The sequence below is a fragment of the Triticum aestivum genome, chromosome 6A, assembly GCF_018294505.1.
Source record: "Triticum aestivum cultivar Chinese Spring chromosome 6A, IWGSC CS RefSeq v2.1, whole genome shotgun sequence".
NCBI classification, from domain to species: Eukaryota; Viridiplantae; Streptophyta; class Magnoliopsida; order Poales; family Poaceae; genus Triticum; species Triticum aestivum.
Window position 1 is genome coordinate 174,693,694 of NC_057809.1, and position 22,252 is coordinate 174,715,945.

At 43.9% G+C, this 22,252-nt stretch overlaps 4 protein-coding genes and 1 non-coding gene across 6 annotated transcripts; 2 read left to right on the top strand and 3 right to left on the bottom strand.

Moving 5' to 3' along the window:
* The first annotated feature begins 37 nt into the window (after positions 1–37).
* On the top strand, positions 38–233 carry LOC123132908 (U2 spliceosomal RNA). Its single transcript, XR_006465128.1, has one exon. It is a non-coding gene; the product is annotated as a U2 spliceosomal RNA (small nuclear RNA).
* Positions 234–552: 319 nt separating this feature from the next.
* LOC123132671 (mediator of RNA polymerase II transcription subunit 18) lies at positions 553–3,446 on the bottom strand. The gene is made up of 5 exons (XM_044552529.1): positions 3,119–3,446; positions 1,489–1,588; positions 1,333–1,390; positions 891–1,247; positions 553–789 (listed from the first exon to the last, which is right to left on the bottom strand). The coding sequence occupies exons 1-5, from the start codon at positions 3,152–3,154 to the stop codon at positions 687–689; spliced, it is 654 nt and encodes a 217-aa protein (XP_044408464.1). The 5' UTR covers positions 3,155–3,446; the 3' UTR covers positions 553–686.
* Positions 3,447–3,515: 69 nt separating this feature from the next.
* LOC123132669 (brefeldin A-inhibited guanine nucleotide-exchange protein 1) lies at positions 3,516–12,612 on the top strand. 2 transcript variants are annotated; one of them, XM_044552526.1, is made up of 12 exons: positions 3,516–4,754; positions 5,890–6,207; positions 6,782–7,112; positions 7,211–7,633; positions 7,708–8,000; positions 8,082–8,355; positions 9,061–9,563; positions 9,653–9,974; positions 10,107–10,455; positions 10,550–11,193; positions 11,414–12,180; positions 12,258–12,612. In XM_044552526.1, the coding sequence occupies exons 1-11, from the start codon at positions 3,772–3,774 to the stop codon at positions 12,020–12,022; spliced, it is 5,049 nt and encodes a 1,682-aa protein (XP_044408461.1). In that variant the 5' UTR covers positions 3,516–3,771; the 3' UTR covers positions 12,023–12,180; positions 12,258–12,612. The 2 variants fall into 2 exon arrangements, with proteins under 2 accessions (XP_044408461.1, XP_044408462.1); XM_044552527.1 differs by having other exon boundaries at positions 12,266–12,612.
* Positions 12,613–14,808: 2,196 nt separating this feature from the next.
* On the bottom strand, positions 14,809–17,689 carry LOC123130525 (mitotic spindle checkpoint protein BUBR1). Its single transcript, XM_044550401.1, has 11 exons — positions 17,407–17,689; positions 17,220–17,279; positions 16,931–17,075; positions 16,694–16,851; positions 16,166–16,244; positions 16,021–16,087; positions 15,878–15,935; positions 15,625–15,787; positions 15,359–15,444; positions 15,185–15,268; positions 14,809–15,097 (listed from the first exon to the last, which is right to left on the bottom strand). The coding sequence occupies exons 1-11, from the start codon at positions 17,628–17,630 to the stop codon at positions 15,037–15,039; spliced, it is 1,185 nt and encodes a 394-aa protein (XP_044406336.1). The 5' UTR covers positions 17,631–17,689; the 3' UTR covers positions 14,809–15,036.
* A 2,607-nt stretch (positions 17,690–20,296) lies between these two features.
* LOC123132672 (uncharacterized) lies at positions 20,297–21,952 on the bottom strand. The gene is made up of 2 exons (XM_044552530.1): positions 21,670–21,952; positions 20,297–21,047 (listed from the first exon to the last, which is right to left on the bottom strand). The coding sequence occupies exon 2, from the start codon at positions 21,025–21,027 to the stop codon at positions 20,584–20,586; it is 444 nt and encodes a 147-aa protein (XP_044408465.1). The 5' UTR covers positions 21,028–21,047; positions 21,670–21,952; the 3' UTR covers positions 20,297–20,583.
* Positions 21,953–22,252: the final 300 nt, after the last annotated feature.

Below are 22,252 nucleotides of genomic sequence, written 5' to 3' on the forward strand. Positions count from 1 at the left end.
GGTGTATAAAAGGAGAGGCAGGGCAGCGAGAGAACTCATACCTTTCTCGGCCTTTTGGCTAAGATCAAGTGTAGTATCTGTTCTTATCAGTTTAATATCTGATATGTGGGCCATGTGTCCACAACGATATTAAATTTATTTTTTGTGGGGTGGGTCCACCACAGTAGCTTGCTATTGGGGCCCACATGCGTCGCCTGGGCGTTGCACTGCTGCCCTGGCCCGGCGCACCCCAACCAAAGCGAATCACAATTTTGTCAGTCAGGAAAACAGGCAGAACAACCTGTTCTTTCCTTTCAATTTAGTAGTGTTATTATTTGGCTTCTCCACCTTTTGCTATTCTCAAACTAATCGCATACAAGATGTTTTGCTATTCTCAAATTACAATGATGTTATTATTTGGCTTCTCCACCTTTTGCTATTAAAAGTGATGTCAGACATAAGCCGGGGAGATGTACCGCGTACTACTTCGAGATAAGTTCCAACTAAGCAGAGATGCCTAGGCTGCTGACTGTCAACTCTTATACAAGTTACAAATCCCAGTGCCAAGAATACTTTTTCCAACACAGTGCCAACAATACTTGTTTAATCATACCATTTCGAGGTATCATAGTGTTATTCATGCATTCTAATCAACTGACTAGAAGTACAGACCAGCATGCCGCCTGAAGGATTACATATGACGAACATTACAATGTTTTCGCACCACCACTTGACATGAGCGAGGCAGCAGCAGCACCAGCAGTCGGGACGATTCCAGTTGAATTGCCTGGTTTAGAGAGATGCAGCAGCCTGCAACAATGTTCGTGGTCCGTGAGTGACGGTTATTCAAAAGAAGACACGTGAAGATTATATCTAACTGAAGTATCAAAATTCAGGTTGGGGGTACTTACGGCGCTAGATATTCACAGAATGAGGTGACAGCTGAAACAACATCATTGTAATTGTTAGCAGCGGCTGGTGCTGTGATCTCCACCAGCTGTATTCCAGGAGTGACCTGCACAGCTTCGTCGGTCGCATGCAGTTTTGGCATCTTGTTGGCAGAAGTCACAGTCACGGTGAACTGGGCACCTCGCTGGAAGCGAAACGCAAAGCCAACCTTCAAGATTTCATGATCTAACTTGTAGCCGATGCCGTAGAAGTAACGTAACACATTGCTGCTGGCTTTGCTTTCTACGATTGTACGCACAAGAATTGAGATTTGCTCTGCACCGGCACCTCTCATGGCACCACCAACATGTCTTATGGTCCTATACATACAAATATTACCAACTGCAGATCAGTGTAAAAATTACGAGGAAGATTAAATTTCAGCAGCTTAACACAATCAGTTACCAGGATGGTGTAGGCTGAGCTAAATCACACAACAAACGAACCTCTGATGGGACAGCTCCCTACGACTGAAAGAGGTTAGCAGATATAACAATTGCTTTTTTTGCTAAAAAAGAAACAATTGCTTATGATCCTGACAACAGAAAGATAAAAACTAACCTAGCATTGGTACACTTTTAAGACAGAGCTCATGCACCCTCACACGTTCCTTTGGGACACCAGAGAGGCCTTGGAGAAGAACCTCCAGAGCTTCAACATGCTGCATAGTGCATACCCAAAGGAAAAAAAATGTTAGTAATGGCATTCACATATAAAAACTATAAGCGGTCTAAATGAATGTGGAGATGAATGAAATCACTTTACTGTAAATAAATAACATATAATTATGTGATTCCCCCAGCTGTACAACAATATTTTATATTATATCATAAGTAGTGCTCTCAAAGTGGAGAAATACAGTTGACATACCATATATGGTGGTCAGCATGATCAACCCATCATTTTTGTGATAATACTTTTTAATGTTCGAAATTCATGCTAAGTGTCCATCAACTTGTCATGGAGATAATGAATCAATAAAAACTAGCATTAATTATTATTCTCTACAAACATAAGACTCAGATATCACTTCACACTTAAGGGAAGAAATGACAACTTTATTATCTTCTCAAGTAAACATTAAGGAGAGATAAATCAGCTCAGCAGGTGACATATTTTACATGTAATTCTAGTCCAACACGAGGTGGCTGCACGACCCATGGATAGCATAGATCTTACCTTTTATTTCTAATGGAATAGCATAAATCTTACAGCCATAGAGACTCTTTTCATAAGACAATTGATAAACCAGTGTATACTGACAACTAAAACAACGAAATCAATACCCTAGATGAGTGAAGTCAAATATGTGGGACTGAATTTCCCTTTACTGTAAAAAACCACACAAATTACGTGATTCCTCCAACTGTACATCAAATCTATCTATTGTATTATAATATCAAAAGTAGTGCCCTCAAAGTGGAGCAATGGTTAACATATCGTGGTCAGCAGGATCTAAATATCAATTTTGTGACATTTAACAAAAAAGTCATGTTGATTTTGATTCATTCTGATAGAGTAAACGGTGCCAACCAACTTTTCATGGGGAGTTGGAGATAATGGATCAATGAAAAGCTCTAGCATTATTTATTCTAAATTCTGATGGCACTTCATGCTTATAGAAGAAATAACAAGTTAACCATCTTCTTCCGAACAGATTAGAGATAGTTAACCAGGGTTGAGCTGGCCTAAATCTTAAGACAAGTACAGTTAAAGGGGCCCCTTTTCATGAGAAAATAATTGAAAAATTAGTGTGTGGAGATAGTTATGCTGACAACTCCAACAAAGGGAAATCAATATCCAAGATAGCCTGAAAGGCCAAAGGGCCTGTATGCCAAAATTCGTATCAAATACACATACAAGATAGCACAGAAGGTCATGTCTGATCAACAAAGTAGGTGCATGGCAAGAGGCAACAAGACAGAAAGATGCGCCATCCTACGACGAATCATAATACATGAATACTATGGAGATCATCACTCAGCCTATGTTTTGACATATGATTTTTCCGGCCATTGTTCAAATCAGTCATGCTTTACAGCATCCTTGACAAGCTAATTCCGTATGAAACGGCCAAACAGCATATGCTTTTTTGCAGCAAGTAGAGTTCACTTGCACCGCCCTAACAGCAATGGATAGCTACTGCACACATGAATGAATGACTAGAAAGACACACAAAGAGGCACGGTACCTGGGTCTCGATGATGCCCTGCACCACGCACTCCATCAGCCAGGGGCGGATCCAGACGGCGTGCCGAAATTGTGAAGGTCAGTGGGATTTCACTACTCGCTGGATGGAGACAACCTCAGATGTCAATCCCAATGGCCAAAGACTGGGACGGGGTGGGGACAGCAGGAGCGCGATGTCGGGGCGAGGAAGGACGGAGATGGCGGTGGGGGGCGGGAGGCGGAGGTGTTGGTGGTGGGGATGGGAGCGGGAGCGGGAGCGCGGCGTCGGCGGCGGCCGGTGTTAGCTAGGGCACGGCGGGGTTGACTCGGAAGGGAGAAACCGGGGCGACGAGAATACCAGAAAGCGCAGGGAGCAAAGTGGCAAAGCGCACTAGTTCGGTAACGCCCCGCTCAGGAAAGTTCCGCAGTGGCCCTCGCGGGGGGCGGGAATCCCAGTCCTACCCCTCCTCCTTCCTCTCTTCCACTCCACGCGCACGCACGCACGCCCCGGTCACCTCCCTCGCATTCCCATTTGTTCCACCCCTCTTCCTCGGCCTGTCCCTCTCTCTCTCTCTCTCTCTCAGATCTCTCTGCCTCCAATGACCACCGCCGCGGCGAAGACCAGCGCGTAGCGGCCTCTCTCCCCCTCTCCTCCGGGAGCGCCCCATTCCCGCCATGGCGTCCCCCACGGCGCCGCTGGGCGGGTCCACCCCGTCGGGCCGCGTGCTCGGCCCTTCGCTGGACCGCATCATCAAAAACGCCGCGTGGCGGAAGCACTCGGCGCTCGGCGCCGCGGCCAAGTCGGCGCTCGACCTCCTCTCCTCCTCCTCCTACCACTCGCCCGACCCGACCTCGCCCAACCCCTCGCCGCTCCTCGGCCTGCCCGTCGCCGCGGCCGCCGCCTCGCTGCACGCGCTCATCCTCGCGCTCGAGTCCGCCTCCCCCAAGGTCGCCGACCCCGCGCTCGACTGCGTCGCCAAGCTCCTCTACCACCGCCTCCTCCTCGGCGACCTCGGCGAGGCCGCCGACGACTCGCCCGCCTCCAAGCTCCTCGCCGCCGTCCTCTCCTGCGGCGCCCTTAACGACGACGCCATGGAGCTCGCCACCCTCCGCGTGCTCCTCGCCGCCGCGCGCTGCCCCTCCATCGCCATCCGCGGCGACGGCCTCGGCCAAATGCTCAAGACCTGCTACAACATATACCTCAGCAGCAGCAGCGGCGCCAATCAGATGTGCGCCAAGCTGGCGCTCGCGCAGGTGCTGGTCATCGTGTTCGCGCGCGTGGAGGTGGACTCCATGGACGTGCGCGTGCCGACGGTGTCCATCACGGACATGATGGATGTGTCCGATCACCGCCTCAACGACCCCGGCATCGTGCAGGTGGCACAGGGGTTTATAAATGACGCCATGGAAGGGAGTGACGTCCCGGAGCCAGGGACCCTGGGGGCGATGGCTGAGGCCGATGAGAAGGATGATGAGGGGATGAGCAAGATCAGGGAGGATGGGTTAGCACTCTTCAAGAACCTCTGCAAGCTGTCAATGAAGTTCTCGACACCAGATAACCCCGAGGACCAGGTGCTGTTGCGGGGGAAGGTGTTGTCTCTCGAGTTGCTCAAGATGGTTGTGGACAATGCTGGACCATTCTGGAGAATCAATGAAAAGTATGATCACAATTGCTCTTGTTTCCCTTTATATGCATTTTTAACAATTTAACTTACTGCATTATCTATCAACACAAATATTGTTACTGCAGTCAATTGGAAGAGTGTTGATGGCTCAAACAACTATGTGAAGGAAGGCATAAAATAGGCAATGTAGAAACATACACTAGTACTAGCTCATGAATTCACACCTTTTCTTTTATTAGGGTATATTTTTATTTTGATCCAGGTGTGATTTGCTTATGTATCTCTCAACATGTTTTTATGAGTTTTGTGGTACGTATAATCAACATGATAATGTGGCATGGGAAAGAAAATATGGTATTGGTTTATGGTAATAGATGCAAATTTACAAGACTTTGAATCCTTGCTGAAAGAGTTAAAGGTTATATAGCTATGGAGGTTCAACAGAACTAGTGTGATGTCTGTGCCGTATTTTGGTATGGAAAAACATATGTGCCAACTCGTTACTCCATGCCCTCTGCCCCGCCGTGACACTTGGCTGATGTCAGCCCAGCTTGTGTCATGCCTCTGCCACTGTGAGCGTCCTATGCCACACCCTTTGCCTGCCCAGTGCCCACCAATGGTCATGCTTTGTTCTGGCCCATGCCATGACTTGTGTTGAAGTATTTGCTTGTTTGGAGGTATTTTCTCCTTCCTTTTTTTTATAAAGAAATTTTAGGATGGTTGAAGGAGGGTGAGAGCACTGAATGCAGTAAGTAACCACCACTGCCGCTGCTCTCCGAACTCCACTATTTTGTAGTAGTATAATAGAAGATGTTCATCATCTAGCACAAGGTAGAGAAATGGCGGTGGCAAAAATATGTTCTTTGTTCAGCAAACTTCTTGCAAGTGCATACATGGAACTTTTAACATTTATGAACGTGTATCCATGAAAATGGGAAGGAATAATTCCAACAGAACAATCAAAACCCTGTGTGGTTGAGGTTGTGATTGTACCTGTACATGCAGGATATGAATATGGCTATTCACACAAATTCTGGTCAATATAAAATTATGTAGGAGAGATTACTAGGTTTTCTTTAGTTATTTTTATAAAGGAACACCCCATTTTAGTGTGATCTTGACAAGAGAGTTAAACTTAAATACTGAAGTTTTTTTTCTTTTCCTGCAGGTACCTTGGAGCAATCAAGCAGTATCTTTGTTTGTCCTTGTTGAAAAACAGTGCCTTGTCAGCAATGAGTATTTTCCAGCTTTTGTGCTCCATATTTGTGGGTTTGCTGTCAAGATTTAGATCTGGGCTGAAAGAAGAAATTGGAATATTTTTTCCCATGCTTGTCCTAAGGGTTCTTGAGAATGTCCATCAGCCTAGCTTTCTGCAGAAAATGACAGTTCTAAATTTGTTGGAGGACATCTGTAAAGAATCTCAGGTTCTTATTGATATCTTCGTCAACTACGATTGTGATGTTGATGCACCAAATATTTTTGAAAGGTATGCAAATATCGTCCTGATGTGTAGTAAATTCCAGTTATGCTGCAAGTTATAAAAAATGAAAACAATAGAGGGCTGAACCTAGTTTCATGGGCCAAGTCAAGTAAGCAGGGCTGAAGACAATTTGTTTGTTAGTTTTTCAATCTTCTTCCTTCTATGCTTAGATTAAGTGGAAATGACCTACTTGATCAGCAAGTAAGCGAGCGGTAGTTCAGTAGAACCCAGAAAAAATAATACTCCCTCCGTCCGAACAAGCTTTTTTGACGGAGGGAGTATGTGTTTTGCTTCAGCTGAACCTTGTAGTCTTAGCTTAGCCACTACCAAGACAAGGTTCTTATGATATCTTTGTGAGCTACGATTGTGATGTTGATGCACCAAATGTTTTTGGAAGGTATGCAAATTTCTTGCTGATGAGTAGTAAATTCCTTTTATGTTGCAAGTTATAAAAAAATGATAAACAATAGAGGGCCAGGGTAGCCTTGCATTAAGCTGAGAGCACAGTTCTGTGAAAATTGTGGTTCTCTCTCTTTTCATCACATATTAAAGCACTTCTAATTCCAGCAGATATTTGCAGGATTGTCAATGGACTTCTAAAGACCGCTCTCGGGGTTACTCCTGGAGCCACAACAACATTAACCCCAGTCCAAGACCAAACATTTCGGACTGAGTCAGTCAAGTGCCTTGCTACCATACTCAAATCAATGGGTTCATGGATGGACCAACAGTTGAGAATTGGTGATTTTTCACCCAAAATTTCCGAGGTCTCTTTAAATTCGCTAGACAGTCCTAACATTGGAGAAGATGGGAATGGAATTGATTATGAACTGCAATCTGACTCTTATAGCCCAGATACATCTGATGCTTCCTCACTTGAGCAACGTCGTGCTTATAAAATAGAACTTCAGGTATGTAAATGTTTGTGTGCTTAGTTTATATTCTCTCCACCTGTAGTGTGTTTTGAGGGAGCACATTTTAGTTACTGATGTTATATTTCGTCCTGCAGAAAGGAATTTCCATGTTTAACAGAAAACCTTCTAAGGGTATTGATTTTCTCATTAAAAGCAAGAAAATAGGTCAATCCCCAGAAGATGTTGCTTCTTTCTTGAGAAACACTGCTGGTTTAAATGCAACAATGATTGGGGACTATTTGGGTGAAAGAGATGAATTCCCTATCAAAGTTATGCATGCATATGTCGATGCACTGAATTTTGAAGGTATTGACTTCGGTGAAGCCATTAGGTATTACCTGCGAGGTTTCAGGTTGCCTGGGGAAGCACAGAAAATTGACCGGGTCATGGAAAAGTTTGCTGAACGATACTGCAAGTGCAACCCGAATTCTTTTACCAGTGCAGATACTGCATATGTTCTTGCTTATTCTGTAATCATGCTCAATACTGATGCTCATAATATGATGGTCAAGGATAAGGTTTGCCAAATGATTACTTTCATCTGTTGTCAGTAATAACATGCATGCTCATTGATAGGGTTTTCCTTATGCAGATGTCTAGATCTGACTTCATTCGGAACAACCGAGGAATTGATGATGGAAAGGATTTGCCTGAAGTTTATCTGAGTACATTGTATGACCAAATTGTAAAAAATGAGATCAAAATGAGTGCTGATTCATCAGTTCCACAAAACAAGCAACCTAGCAGTGTAATGAAGCTCTTGGGCTTAGACAATATTATAAACCTTGTCAACTGGAAGCAGGCTGAAGATAAGGCACTTGGAGCAAATGACTTACTCATCAAGAACATACAGGAGAAATTCAAAGCAAAGAGCGCGAAATCAGAGTAAGACTGACAATACTCTGCTATAGACAATAGTTTTGCATCTGTTGCTAGACAATTAATTCAACCTTGTGCTACATGCAGATCTGTATTTTATATTATTACCGATACAACCATTTTGCGATTCATGATGGAGGTTTGTTGGGCCCCTATGATGGCTGCATTCAGCATGACGCTTGACCAATGTGATGATAAGGCTGCAACGTCGCAGTGTTTGCAGGGATTCAGATACGCAGTGCATGTCACCTCCGTAATGTGCATGCAGACGCAAAGAGATGCCTTTGTGACATCTGTAGCCAAGTTCACATACCTTCATTGTGTGGCAGACATGAAACAGAAGAATGTGGATGCTGTGAAGGTAGGAACTTGAATGGCTAAGCAGTACGTTGATGTTCTTTTGCAATTTTTGACCAATGCATAACATGATAAGAAGGACCATATTATGCAAGGCATATCAGGCACGGCTTCTGTTGATCAGTTTAGCATGTATTTTGAGTTTGTACAAAGATAAATGAGGTGGTTCATTTTTTAGAACACTGAGAGAACATGATCTAGGTTGCTTTTGAAAGGTGATGGAGAATACTTTGTTTGGGTGGTAATGAATAAATACATTTACGTGCACACTCTACATTTGTCAACAGAGCTTTCAAACTGTATGCGTTAAATTATGCAGCAGAAGGAATACCACAGTACATTATGAGTCTTATTCAAACCTTTTTTTTTGCAGAGGCTTTTTTCTCCCATTATTTGGTTCTTTTTCACCACTTTATTCTTTGTTTTCCATACTTGCATTATATTGAAATTTTCAAGAATAAATTGTGTATGCCTATGTAGCCTCTTAATTTTTGTTGATGCCACACTTTGATGACTTCAGAAGTACGTAGGAGCTTGAACTTATCGAAGTATTGAATGCTTGCACAGGTGCACCATGCACTGTATCATACGTATACTCTTAAGCTATCATTTATCGTCAATGATGTATGAAGTAACACTTGAATCTAGTATGAGTCTCTTTGTCCATTTTATAACGAGTCATAATTTTTCTACTTAATGTTTTTCACAGGCTATAATATCCATTGCAATCGAAGATGGTGATTATTTGCAGGAAGCTTGGGAGCATGTGCTAACATGTCTTTCACGGTTTGAGCATTTGCATCTTCTTGGAGAAGGGGCGCCTACGGATGCTTCCTTTTTGACAGTACCTCTGGTTGATTCAGAAGAAAAAACACAGAAATCAAGTACCAATACAGCCTCAAAACGAACTAATGCTCTTCAGAATCCAGCTGTCATGGCTGCTGTTCGAGGCGGTTCTTATGACAGCACAACAGCAAAAAATAATGCCTCAGCTTTAGTTACTCCTGACCAGATTAACAACTTCATATCAAACATTAATCTATTAGACCAGATTGGCATTTTTGAGTTGAATCATATATTTGCTCATAGCCAAAGATTAAATAGCAATGCAATTGTTGCTTTTGTGGAAGCTCTTTGCAAGGTCGCAATCACAGAGTTGCAATCACCTACAGATCCTCGTATCTTCTGCCTAACGAAGATAGTGGAAATTGCGTAAGATTTTTGCAACACCTATTTCCAGAAATAAAGTTACGTCATCAACACTTTCTGAAGTGTTTTAACTCAGAGCATGATTTGTGCAGGCATTACAATATGAACCGCATACGTTTGGTTTGGTCTCGTATTTGGAAAGTTCTATCTGATTTCTTTGTGTCTGTTGGGTCGTCAGAAAATCTTTCTGTGGCAATATTCGTCATGGACTCCTTGAGGCAGCTAGCCATGAAATTTCTTGAAAGAGAAGAACTAGCAAATTATAATTTCCAGAATGAATTCCTGCGACCTTTTGCGGTGGTTATGCAGAAGAGCAATGCTTCAGAAGTACGAGAACTTGTGGTTCGATGTGTCTCCCAAATGGTTTTGAGTCGTGTTAACAATATAAAATCAGGATGGAAAAGCGTTTTCACGGTGCGTATGGTGTTCTATGGTTATTCTTAGTTTGCCTTGATTATTGTAGCATAACTTTATAGAAGCTAGTTCGACAAATAAATGGAACATTCCTAGTTTACCACTCAATATTTATGACGTTTTATCTTACAGGTTTTTACTGCGGCTGCTGCTGATGATCGAAAAAGCATTGTTCTGTTAGCATTTGAGACTATGGAGAAGATTGTCCGGGACTATTTTCCATACATAACTGAGACTGAAACCACAACATTTACTGATTGTGTTAAATGTCTTATTACATTCACAAGTAGTAAATTTAGCAGCGATGCCAGTCTCAATGCTATTGCTTTTCTTCGGTTCTGTGCTGTGAAACTTGCCGAGGAAGGATTTGTCTGTCATGACAAGGATACCGACCATCAATCAAATAATTTGGATTCTTCAGAGGGGAATGCCATAGTGCACAAGGATGATCATGTTTACTTCTGGGTTCCTTTGCTTGCTGGTAGGCTACCTTTTCTTTCACAGAGACTGCTATATTAGTTTGGAAATGCGTCACATCCGTAATATTGTTCTTGTTTGAATTTTCACTTTTCCAGGTCTAGCTAGATTGACAACCGACACACGGCCAACTATCAGAAAAGGTGCAGTAGAAGTACTCTTTGACATTTTGAAGGACCATGGAGAACTCTTCTCTCAGTCCTTCTGGACCAATATCTTTGGATCTGTTATTTATCCTCTATTTAATGGTGAAATCCGTACACCCAATGGTCAAAGTGACAGCACTGAGGATGATTCATGGAATTTTGAAACTAAAACAGTGGCTGTGAAATGTTTAGTGGATCTGTATGTTACATTTTTTGATGTGATGCGGCCAGAACTCACTAGAGTTACCTCTGTTGTTACCAGTTTTATCAGAAGCGCTTATAGACAATCTGCTATCACTGGTATGTCTGTTTTTCAGCGTTTAACAGAAGGGCTTGCAAGCAAACTCTCCAAGGACGAATGGAAAGAGATCTTAGTATGCTTTAAAGAAGCAGCAGCACATACATTGGTTGTTTTCGACAAAATAGTTAAGATGATGCAAAATATTGAAATTCCAGAAAGAAACGAGTCTTACTCTGAAGCAGAGAAATATTCAGATCCTGACATAGAGGATGAAGAGGAAGCTAATATGGAAACATCGTCTTATGCCATTGTCAAGATGAAGAACCATATGTCTCTGCAACTCGTAATTGTTCAGGTACTTCAAACCTTGTGCCAGTTTAATTCGATGCTGATCGATTTGTATATCACGTCTTCCTTTGTAAATTTTGTTCAATACTCCGCTTTAATTGCACACCCAAATAAAATAGGAATTAGAACAAATAAAATACAACAAGAATTTTGCCTTCATGTTTTGTGTTCTGACATGCCAATAGTTATATTAAGATCACACTCACCATTCTGTGGCTTCTCTCCAGGGAATTGTTAAATTGTATGAGACACACAGGAGATCCTTCTGTGCTGAGCATATGGGCATAATTTTGGAGATGCTATCAGCCATTACGTCCCATGCAAGTGAAGTGAGTTCTGAATCTGCTTTGCACAATAAATTCCACAAAGCATGCTCCCTTCTGGAGATATCTGAGCCAGCAGTCATCCATTTCGAGAATGAGTCTTACCAGAGCTACCTCAAACTTCTGCAAGCTTTGCTTCACGACAACCCATCTTTGTCACGAGAAATGAACATTGAGTCACAAATTATGCTTGTTTCTGTGAAAATACTACGGAAATATCTGAACTGTGCAGGTCAGGAACCATCGAAGGACGCTTCTTGTAAAGATCCAGTTGTACACTGGGCGCTGCCTTTATCCGCTGCTAAGAAAGAGGAACTGTCTGCTAGAACCCCATTGGTCCTTCATGTAATGCGGTTACTTGGTGGTCTAGAGAGGGAGTGCTTTAGGAGGAATTTGCCCCTCCTTTTCCCTTTATTAGCTAATCTCGTTCGCTGCGAGCATAGCTCTAGAGAGGTTCAAGTTGCACTGTATGATGTCTTTCAGTCATCAATAGGCCCTATTATTTCAGTATAGCTTATATTGATGGTTCACCAATTGTACAATTTTGTCACTCGATCGTGGTAGGGTAACTTGATTGATGGTTACATAGAAATATGGAATAAGAAAAAGATTACAGCTTGGCAGTGCCGTAAATGATTCAAACCTGTTCCTCCAGCATTCTGGTGTTGAAGGTAAAAACCTCTTCCTGTTTCTTGGCACATCAACTTATTTTCAAGCATAGAGCAGGATATTAATGTACTCTTGTCAGTGTGGCAGCATCATGTAACATGTAACATCGACTCAGATACCTGGAGGGAGGAGACCTTTTGAAGGGCATTTTCCCTTCTTTCCTAACATTAATTTCGATTCGTGGGGGTTATCGTCGACGCCGCTGGCATTGAAGGCAAATGGATATATTGCAACAAAGTATGTCTGACTTTGAGGTCCTGCATCAACAGCTATGGAGTACTTATACAAGGGAGTGGTCTGTTCACCAGTGACCAAAATTTTGGGGTGTAGCCTTTCTTTTCCCTTTTGATTTGACAACAGCCTTGTATAGGGTTTTCTTTTGAACAAGACTAAAATAAAGTGTCTCATCTATCAAGTTCTTCCTTTTTTCCCAATCTTTCTGCCCTCTTTGAATTGCGATCACCGTGTCTTCATGGCAATAAACATGAGGATTTAGCTACATGAATAATGTGGTTTAAACGAAATAGTCATGTCTGAAACGGTAGGTGTAGGACACAAGCTGCCCTCATCCTGTAATTCTTTTGTCTTGTGGCCAAGTAGCTAACTGCTCTGGAAAGCGAAGGTTGGGTATATATACACTTGGAGATCACTATCCATGACTCAAGTTCACCGACTTGTTGAAAACTACCGCCCAACGAGCCACCAACGCTCAAGGCATTGACCAAGAAAAATGACATTTCGATGGCACAGAACATTAACTATTCTGGTAGGAGTTCCACAGTTTTTATTTCTTCTCTTATAGGAATGCGACAAGAATCAGTTCCAAACATGCCTTTTTTACATATGTTCATCTGCTTTCGGGCGTAAAAAGTAACATTTGTCCATGCTTGAAATAAGTAGGAGTAGCATTACAAGAAAGTGGCAGCAGGCAGCAAAAGTGAGATATACAAAGTCAACTTGTGCACCCACCACAAGAAGGGTAACTACCAACTAACTACTCCCTCTGTAACTTTTTATAAGACGTTTTCAGAGTCCACTACGAGCTAAAAGTCGTATGGTCGTCATCCTGCACAGGCTGCTGCAGGTAGGACCTCTTGATGAACTCCAAGCACTCAGCAATGGCCTGGTCGGCATGGAAGGAAACCGAGCTCTCCCTCCCCCGCAGTGCCGCCGGCCGTGCCGCTGATCTCGGCGCGGGTCGCCTCCTGATCCCAGGGCAGCACCTGAGCTCCTCCATGCACCGGACGACGAGGCCGGCAAGCCGGAACAGCCGCACCCGCAGCCGGAGCAGCGACCCCAGCCGGACGTGCCGCACCCGGCGCCCTCGCCGGCCCTGCCTCGCCTCATGGACCATCGCCATCGGGTGGCTGCCCCTGTATCTTCACTACCACTGGCCTGAACGGAGCTTGTGTTGTGTGTGTAATGTAAAGTCCACCATGTGTGCGCGGCCTCTTATATAGGCTCGGCGCCGGCGCACCGGTAAGCGCCGAGTGTTTGCCCGTCGTTTTCTCGTTCGCTCAAAGGCTTTATGGATGGAAAATGGCGCCGGTCAGGTGGTACAGTAAGTAAGACACCGCGTGACGCAGGGGTGCGGCCAGAGCCGCTGTTTTTAATACGTTATCGCTTGCATAAACCACTCGCCTGGAAATTTTCTCTTGGCGCCATCCTCTTTCGGAGGAATGCTCCCGTCATGTCATGCTGTGCGCCCTTGATCCTGTCGTGTACCAGGCTGCTGATGCGTTGTAGATTGCACCGCTATCTGAATCGGAACGGAATCCGTGTGCCCTCCATGGTTTCGTTCATGCTTGATACTACTTTCTTCATTTCTTTTTAGTCTGCATATAAAATTTAGTTAAAGTCAAATTTTATAAAGTTTGATCAATTTTATAGAAAAAAATATTTTTTTCGAAACGGTAGAAAAAAATATTAACATCTACAACACTAAAGCTATATGGTATAATAATTTCATGATGCATCTAACAATATATATTTCATATTAAGAATCTTGATATTTTTCTCTATAAACTTAGTCAAAATTAGTAAAATTTGACTTTGATCAAATCTTACATGCAGACTAAAAAGAAACAAAAGGAGTAGTTAATTGAGCAAGATGGAGAGTAACCACGACAAGTATTTTGGAACGGAGGGAGTACAATAATAGCGTTAAGAGCACAATCACACACACGCGCACGCACACAAATTATTCGAAATCATGGAGGGCACACGCGCCTGTGAGTTTTGACACGCCTGATCTGTCCCGTCCTGCATGCACTTCAGGAAGCAAGGCCCAAATGGCAACACTGATCGATTCGGTTTCGTCGCCTTCTTCTGTACCCTGTGGCGGGCCTTGACAGGACCTGAGAAAGTTTGCAGCAGTGGAATGGAGATCCATGGAAGAAAATTATGCCTTTTCCAGGAGCAAACCATGCGAGCTGTTGCAAATGGGACCTTGCCATGACTAAAATACTTGATCCAATGTGTCATGTACCCATTTGCATCAAGTCACGTTTTGTTTGTCATGGCACTTGCGTACTATTTGGAGAATCCAATGCCTTTAAGGTTCTTTATTTGCTAGGAAATAATCAGGCTGTCTCGACATCGATTTGACCTCTCTGGATATTCAGACAAAATAAAGAGATAGTGCCACTAGAAGCTGGCAAGATCAAATAACTTTGTGACAAAACGGAAAAATTATTCAATCCTCACCTCGATGAGGATTAATCAATCAAACTAGTGTACATGGATCACAACAATCAAGCCTACATATGCTTGGCGCATCTATAAGCTTTAGAGTCTAAAGCTTATTTGGCATAGAGGCACAGATTCAAACAACAAGTCATCAACAATATGACTGTTAATTATCTAAGGCTGCTCAGCGGGAAGTTGCGCAGCGGGTTCTCCTTAAGCAATTCAGTTTCCCTGTACAAAGAAAACAGGCAGGTCAAAAATTGAGAGAAGAAAACATAATATGTGGAAACGGAAGGTGCATCAGTAAACTGTTCTTACTTCTTAAGGTTTTTGCTTGTTGCTTGCCTAAGCTTCAGAACAGATGGTTTTGGACTCTTTGGCACTTGAGGCGGGGCTGGTTCCCTAAGATGGTCGAAAGGGAATTTAGAAACACTTTATGTTTGTATAGTGATTCCTATAAAACTGATAACTTAAGGATGTCGTATAACATACTCGGCACATTCTTCATCTATAAAGACCTCAATGGAGCTGACACGAGCTGGCGGAACTGCTGGCCGTGCTGCTACCTTCGGTGGAATCTGTTCAATGAAATGTCATCATCAGTTTATAACTGAACGGGAAGAGGACATGACAGTCTCTCTTCCATTATCTTAAATTAAATTTACCGAACGGGTAGTAGTCCGTCCTTCAGAAAATCACTACCACGGAAGTAATCTGAATCTGTTCTTTGAAGAATTCTAGTGGCTCCACAAAAATACCTTGTGCGAAGTCCATCTGGCAGGCATCATGTTATTTTCTTTGTTTCTATCTGCTTGTGTTCCAAGGGTGTTCCACGCCCTGTCTTTGCTCCTAGCTCTCTCAAGGCCCTGACTTGGCAATGGGTTCTCTTTGTAAATTGAAATCGGTGTATTAACATCGATTCTGTGAATGTGCCAATACAACCAGTGTTAGTCAAGAAACCCTCCTGGTTTGGCTAGATACCTTGTTTGATTACATGCTAATGGTACTGACCTTTGCAGCTTTACCCTAGGTTTTGCCAACAGGTGGGAATTCTCTGCATGCTGACCTCCTGCCACATCAAATTCAAGATTAGTTTACACCCAGCCAGTCACTTGAAGTTGACGCTGAACGACAGTATAGCACACCACACTTACTAGTTTCACCACGGTTCAAGTCATTACCGAATTTGCGTACGGGCTGATCATCACTTGCGGTATCATCCTGTTGCAAGAGATAATAAACGATTCAACAAAGAGTGGAGATCAGAAAAAAAGGAGGCTGCAATCACAAATAGAGCACCTCGTGTTCCTTCTTTCTGGTTGATCTCCGAAGAAATGCCCTGTATGTAGTTTCCAACTTCTCCACAGGCTTTGCTTTCCTGATGGAAAAAGAATGAACAACCCAAGGATAAAATTTCACCAGCTCAGTCAATTATATACACAATTGCATAGTTAGTGGAAGAGAGATGAGGTAATCATAAGACAATTCCTTCAATGTACAAAAAGAGAGGCAAGTCAAGTACTCTGCAGGTAAAGTGTGCAATGGTGCATACGATCTAGACCGAAAGAACAGTAAAATACAGGACTCCAAGAAATTTAGGATAGATCGCTTGCAGACTGGAAACTAATACGTAAAAAATATCTACACCGACACTCTCAGACTATCAAATTAACAATTGATATTTTTAGACGAAATTAGCAATTGGTCTTAGTAAACTAATACATCCTGCAAGACATATTTTTACGGGTGCTTGAATCTACAAAGTAACCCCAAATCCAACAACCTTTGAAACATAGAAGTGCCAGTGTCTCATAAGAAGAATCTCACCTAGCTATTCCAAGATTAAAGATCTCGTCAGCTTTCTTAAGCTTGTTCTTCGACTCCATTAGCAATGCATAGCGAATGTAGAAAACAGCATGGCCCTCACCAATCTGGTTGGACTCCAGGAACCTGAATATCACCTCAGCGTCCGAACAGTTCCCAGCCTGCAAACCAAACTGCAGGTCAAATATACACGCTTCGGAAGTACAAAATAGATCAAGCCGAATTCAGTCAGCAACTCACATATTCTAACCACACTTTGAGGTACCGGAGATCATCCTTGTACCGCTCGTCATGCCAGAAGGCACGCACGCACTGCTCGTAGATCACGACCAGCCCTGAGAACTCCCCGCCGGCCGGAAACGACTCCTGGACCCATTTGATGCAGCTGCGCACAGGCAAAGCGGTGAGCACTGAGCCTATAGAAATCGATGCAAGGAGAAACCTTTGCACTCCAGGTTCTAGCTAGTGTGATTAGTACCATCCAAGAAACCATGTACAGAAAGGGGAGGACGGATCAAGTAGAACTTACTCTACCCACGGCTGGAGCGGATCTTCCCCTTGGTACTCTTCGATTGCTTGGATCATCCTCCTGGATCAGTCAATTCATCAAACACCGAACAAGCAAGAATATCAGGCACTCGTCCCCAGACCAGAAAGAACCAGAACCGAAGAAGCAAGGAAGGCCTTGCTAAGTAAGAGCCGAGGGTTTTCCGTACCCGCGTTCGGCCAGGAGCGCGGCGCGCTGGGCGGGGTCGGTGTGCGCCTTGAGGGCTTGGTTGAGGAGGCCGACGTTCCGCCCGCGTTTCAGCGGCCGCACGTTCTCCTTGAAGGTCTCCCACTCGCCGCACACGGCCACCGGCGCCATATCGGGCCCTGCCCCCAGCAGCGCCAGAGTCTCCGCGTCTAGCGCCGCCAGGTCTCTCGCCGCCGCCGCCGCCATGCGTACCGCTCCGAAGCCGACCGTTGGGAGAGGGTAGGTTTCAAACTCGTCGATTGGACCGTTGCGTTGAGGAGCGGGCGCAGGGTTGGGTTATATACATACAATGGCTGGGCTCTTGTCGGTTTTGGGCTTGAAAAGTACGGGCCCAGATCTACGGCCCACCTGATGTATGGTACTCCCTCCATTTCATAATGTAGTGCTTCCTCTATTCCTATGCTTCAACTTTGACCGTAAATTTAACTATCAAGACCGATTGCGGCGGGAGCAAAAATTATATAAGTGAATTTGTATTCGAAAGAATTTTCCAGTTATATAATTTTTTTCTTCAATTGTAGTTGGTCTCGTTGGTTAAATTTATGGTCAAAGTTGAACCTTGAAAAGCGCGGACGCACTATATTTTGGAATGAAGGGAGTATGATTCTTCTTCATGCATTCAAAAACAGTATTATCCCCGAAAATTATATAATATATCCAGAAACACTATTCTACAGAACAATTGTATGGGTTAATATTTTTCTATACAGAAACTGATAAGTGTTCATTTCAATGATTTTCTGGCGAATGTTAAAAATCCGCATCCTCAGAGCAAACATATTTTTCAAGAGGGGATCCGAATGGTAATCAAAGCTCAAAGTGTTGGCAATCAATTGATAAGACCGGACGAGCAACACACAATTGAGGTCAATCAATTATATATTGAGGATGGATCAATTATTTTCCACATGTATGTTACATGATGAGGCTATGCTTGCATGTTGAGAAAAATAGTTTAGTGAGCGCTAACTATTAAGATATAGAATATGTTTTATCTCTCGGTCAGAGGTGAACTAATTATCTGGTTTAAGGGGATAAGCGGGACTCCACTTGCATCCTTAGTTATAACACGCAATATTCATCTATATGACATTTCGAGACAACGTACAAGAGACTATAGAATCGTGCAAGTGCAAACCATGTCCATGTCTTAATCCGTACCAAATGTATTTATTTCGTGCACTCCACATTTTTATTTAATTGTGCCCTTTAAGGTCATGTGGTTTACTACCCCAACTCCACACTCGGAGCTTGTCCTTGGACAATCTCAGATGACAAATTTCCATTGCCTCGCAAACCTCTATCACAACCTCGGAGCTTGCCACTAGTGAAGTTATGGATCCCTGTAATTCCTCGTAATCACAACCGCGATGCCTTTTGCTATTTTTCCTTATAGGTTAAACCATTTTTACCTTTTATTCTATAAATCAATTCCAAGCATACAATACGCTTATCCTTGTAACTAGCAAAGCTAGCAAGACCTCGGTGACAAGTTGGGAACCAAGAATAAGTTCTTAATTGTGTGCAAGTATTGATCGTTGAGTCGTAAATTGAGCACCCCATAGATTGATAATCTTGGTTCTTCAATGAGGAAAATTTGCTGCTTACTGCAAGCCCTTACTCTTCGGGGCCCAACACCTCCCTAGAAGGATAACAGGAAGCCCCCCCTGATGAGTCGATAGCTAGTTTCCATCCATCAGAAATGACTGGATAATGCCATGACTAACCTGTTTTTAACTCATCTGCCATGGTATTTTTGCTCTACGAGTGAATACTACTCGGCTTATCAATTTTATTTCCACAGGAGTTTTATGAGCCCCTCACAATCTTCCTACAAGCAACAATGGCGCGCGCTCAGGCGGATACAACTTGGGTAACTTGCCCATGGGAGGAGGCTAAATCACTTGACAAGCTACATCCAAATCGTGAAGGACCCGTTTGGTACTGATGATGACATAGCACCCAAGTACTGTTAACGGTGCATCGTTGCCTTGGAGTACAAGACATAAACATATAAGGCGGGCAGGGATCCCTCGACTAGGAGATCCGCTTGTAAACCGCCCCAAGCTCATGTAACCCTACCATGTCAACATATAAGGCAAACAGGGATGGCTTAATCTTTGAGACAAGCATATAACTACTGGCAGGATCAACCAGGTAGCACGCCCTTGATGACGCCCAGCGTCGGCCATCCTCCTGCGCTTCCACTTGCGTGGAAACTCAGAGGCAACAGCCGAGCTGGATGTCGCTTTTTTGAGTGGCATAGCTCATCCTCCTTGAGGATCGGCACAAAGAGTCACGTATCCTACCACGTAACTATGAAGAGGTAGAGGCATCCCCCGTTCAGTGTGTTCTCATGTTCCCATAGACACACAAACCCTAGAGAGTTTGTCTCAAAACCTTGACATCTCAAATCAAAAGGCGCATACGGAATACCAACAATACAATCCGCCAAACACAGGAAGTAGGGTGTTACCTGGATACCCAATTTGGCTCTCTGGAACATTTGCTCTTGCGCACCAAATATTTTTGCAAATGTAAAAAAAAAGAATGACTTTTTGTAGACATGGTATACTCCTAAATGTTATCTTCAAATGCTTAGGTGGAAAGTCCAAACATTTTGATCTGTAAAAAAGAAAAATTTAAACGCCAAAAATTTAGCATTTGTCGATCACGTAAAACTTGTTTTTCATTGACGACACACTACTATTCAGTTAAGCGTAAACCAAGGTGTAAAAAATTCTTGTTCACATGAAAATCTCTTAGTAGTGCAGTAGCATCACATATGAACAGGGATTTTCATATGAATAGTCTTGGTTTATGAAATTACAAGATTGAATGACACGAACAAGTCAACAATATACTACTCCCTCAGTCTCACAATATAGGATGTTATTACAACCGATATACTCACATATTGATTGTAATAACATCTTATATCACAGGATGAAGGGAGTAAACATAGATAAATTATCTAGATCAGTTGCATCATTCATGAATTCCATAGTTCTTAAACCTGATGTCATAGGTTTTTTTTTCTTTCCACTACAATGGCTACATCTTGAGGGTAATCACACTTAACAATACTAGATGCAGGATTACACTAGAAAAAGCGAAGGGTCACACATAGATGGCTTGCTTATAGCCTTCGCTGTGGCTGCAGCTGTGAAGGCTCCTCCACAAGACCTTCCAAGACAACAAGCTGATCCAGCAATGCAAACTTCTCATCCTCGAGAGTTTTGGCTTCCTCTTCTGCCATGCCTAATTGTGCATCCAGCGTGTAGTTCTCTTCCTCCAGCATCATGTACTTCCTCCGTAGCGCCCGATATTCATCCGCAGGACCAGAATCTGGTAGAGAGTCCGGAGTTCCTCTGTCAGACTGCGGCGTGGGAGGGCGGGGCTCACTCCTGAAGCTTCTCTTAGGTGGCTTCTGTGTATTGGCCAACGAATGTGGAATGTCTCTCCGCAGCAGTTCAGGTTCAGTTTTTATCTGGACTGAAGGCAAAGGCCGGTACACAACCTTCCTCTTCTGTGACTTCGAGGCCGAGAAATCCTCTCGTCCCATACCTCTAGGGTCTTGCATTATGTCGAAACAAGACTCGCCTGACAAACACAACTCAAGTGAACCAATCTACCAAAGCAGCAATATAAATTGAGAAAGACAAAGAAGGCTATTCGATGGAATCATCAGCATTACATTATCTCGAAAAAAAAATACTAGTACTAATCAAGGAATGCTCGTCTGAAGTGAAGCCACACGCTCACACAGTATCAACCCGTCCAAGAGGAGCAGGTGTTAGTTGTTGGTTTTTACCCTTTGCCATTACCCAATAGGATGCTCAGCCAGCAAAGGTGGGAGCAACTGCAAGGATGTTGCAGGATAACCTGTATCTGTTGTTATCTTGCTGACGTTTCCCCCTACTGATTCCAACCCGCAGCTTCACAGCACCAAAATCGAAGGAACTCGCAGCAGCAAGTGCCATCGAATTTGACCTGACCTAAGCCATCGGCGCAACCATCCTCAAGGGCGTCGGCGGCGCTGGCACGAGATCTCTACTCCCTACCACAACCGTCTACACGACAGTACGAGGAGAAAGAAAATTTATCCGGCGGAATCAACTGAAGCCGGAGAGTAGAGGAATCCGGACTAGGGCAGGCAGTGGTGCGACGCGAACCCACCGCCCTCGCCGGCGTTGATCGGGAACGAGATGGGAGGCTTAATTACCTTGCTGGTGCCCGCGGGGGAGCAGGGGGACGGACGCCCTGGGACCGGCTGCTAGCTGCCGCGCCGGCGTCGAAACCCCAAACGGATTCTGCGCGTGCGGTGGTGGGAGCCGATCTGGCGTATAAGGTTGGGAGGCGCGCGCGTGGGGTCGATGAATCCAGGGGAGGGGAAGGCTTTGCGACTTGAGTCGAGAAGACGGGGAGAGAGTTTTTTTTTTCTAGAACAGGGAGAGAAGGGGGTTGGGTTGGGAGGAGAAGGAATAGGCACACATGGCCGTGAGAATGGGTGCGTCTATGCCACGCTTGGAGGCGGCGAATGCTATTTCTCGCATTAACCGTGTACATAGGAAATCCTAATATATCTCTACTATCTAAAAAACACGTAGTGTTGCTTTTTCTGCCAACAGAATCATGTTCTGCCTCATTCTTCGTCCGCTCGCTCTCCTCCCGTCTCGTTTTTTCCGGTCCTATAAATTGTTTTCTACGTCCGTTTAGCTTTCTCCCCATGCCGTCGAACGTCTCTCTCTCATCTCTCCTATCAGCGCCCCCCGTCCCATCATGGCGTAGCCCTAGATGGCTGACGC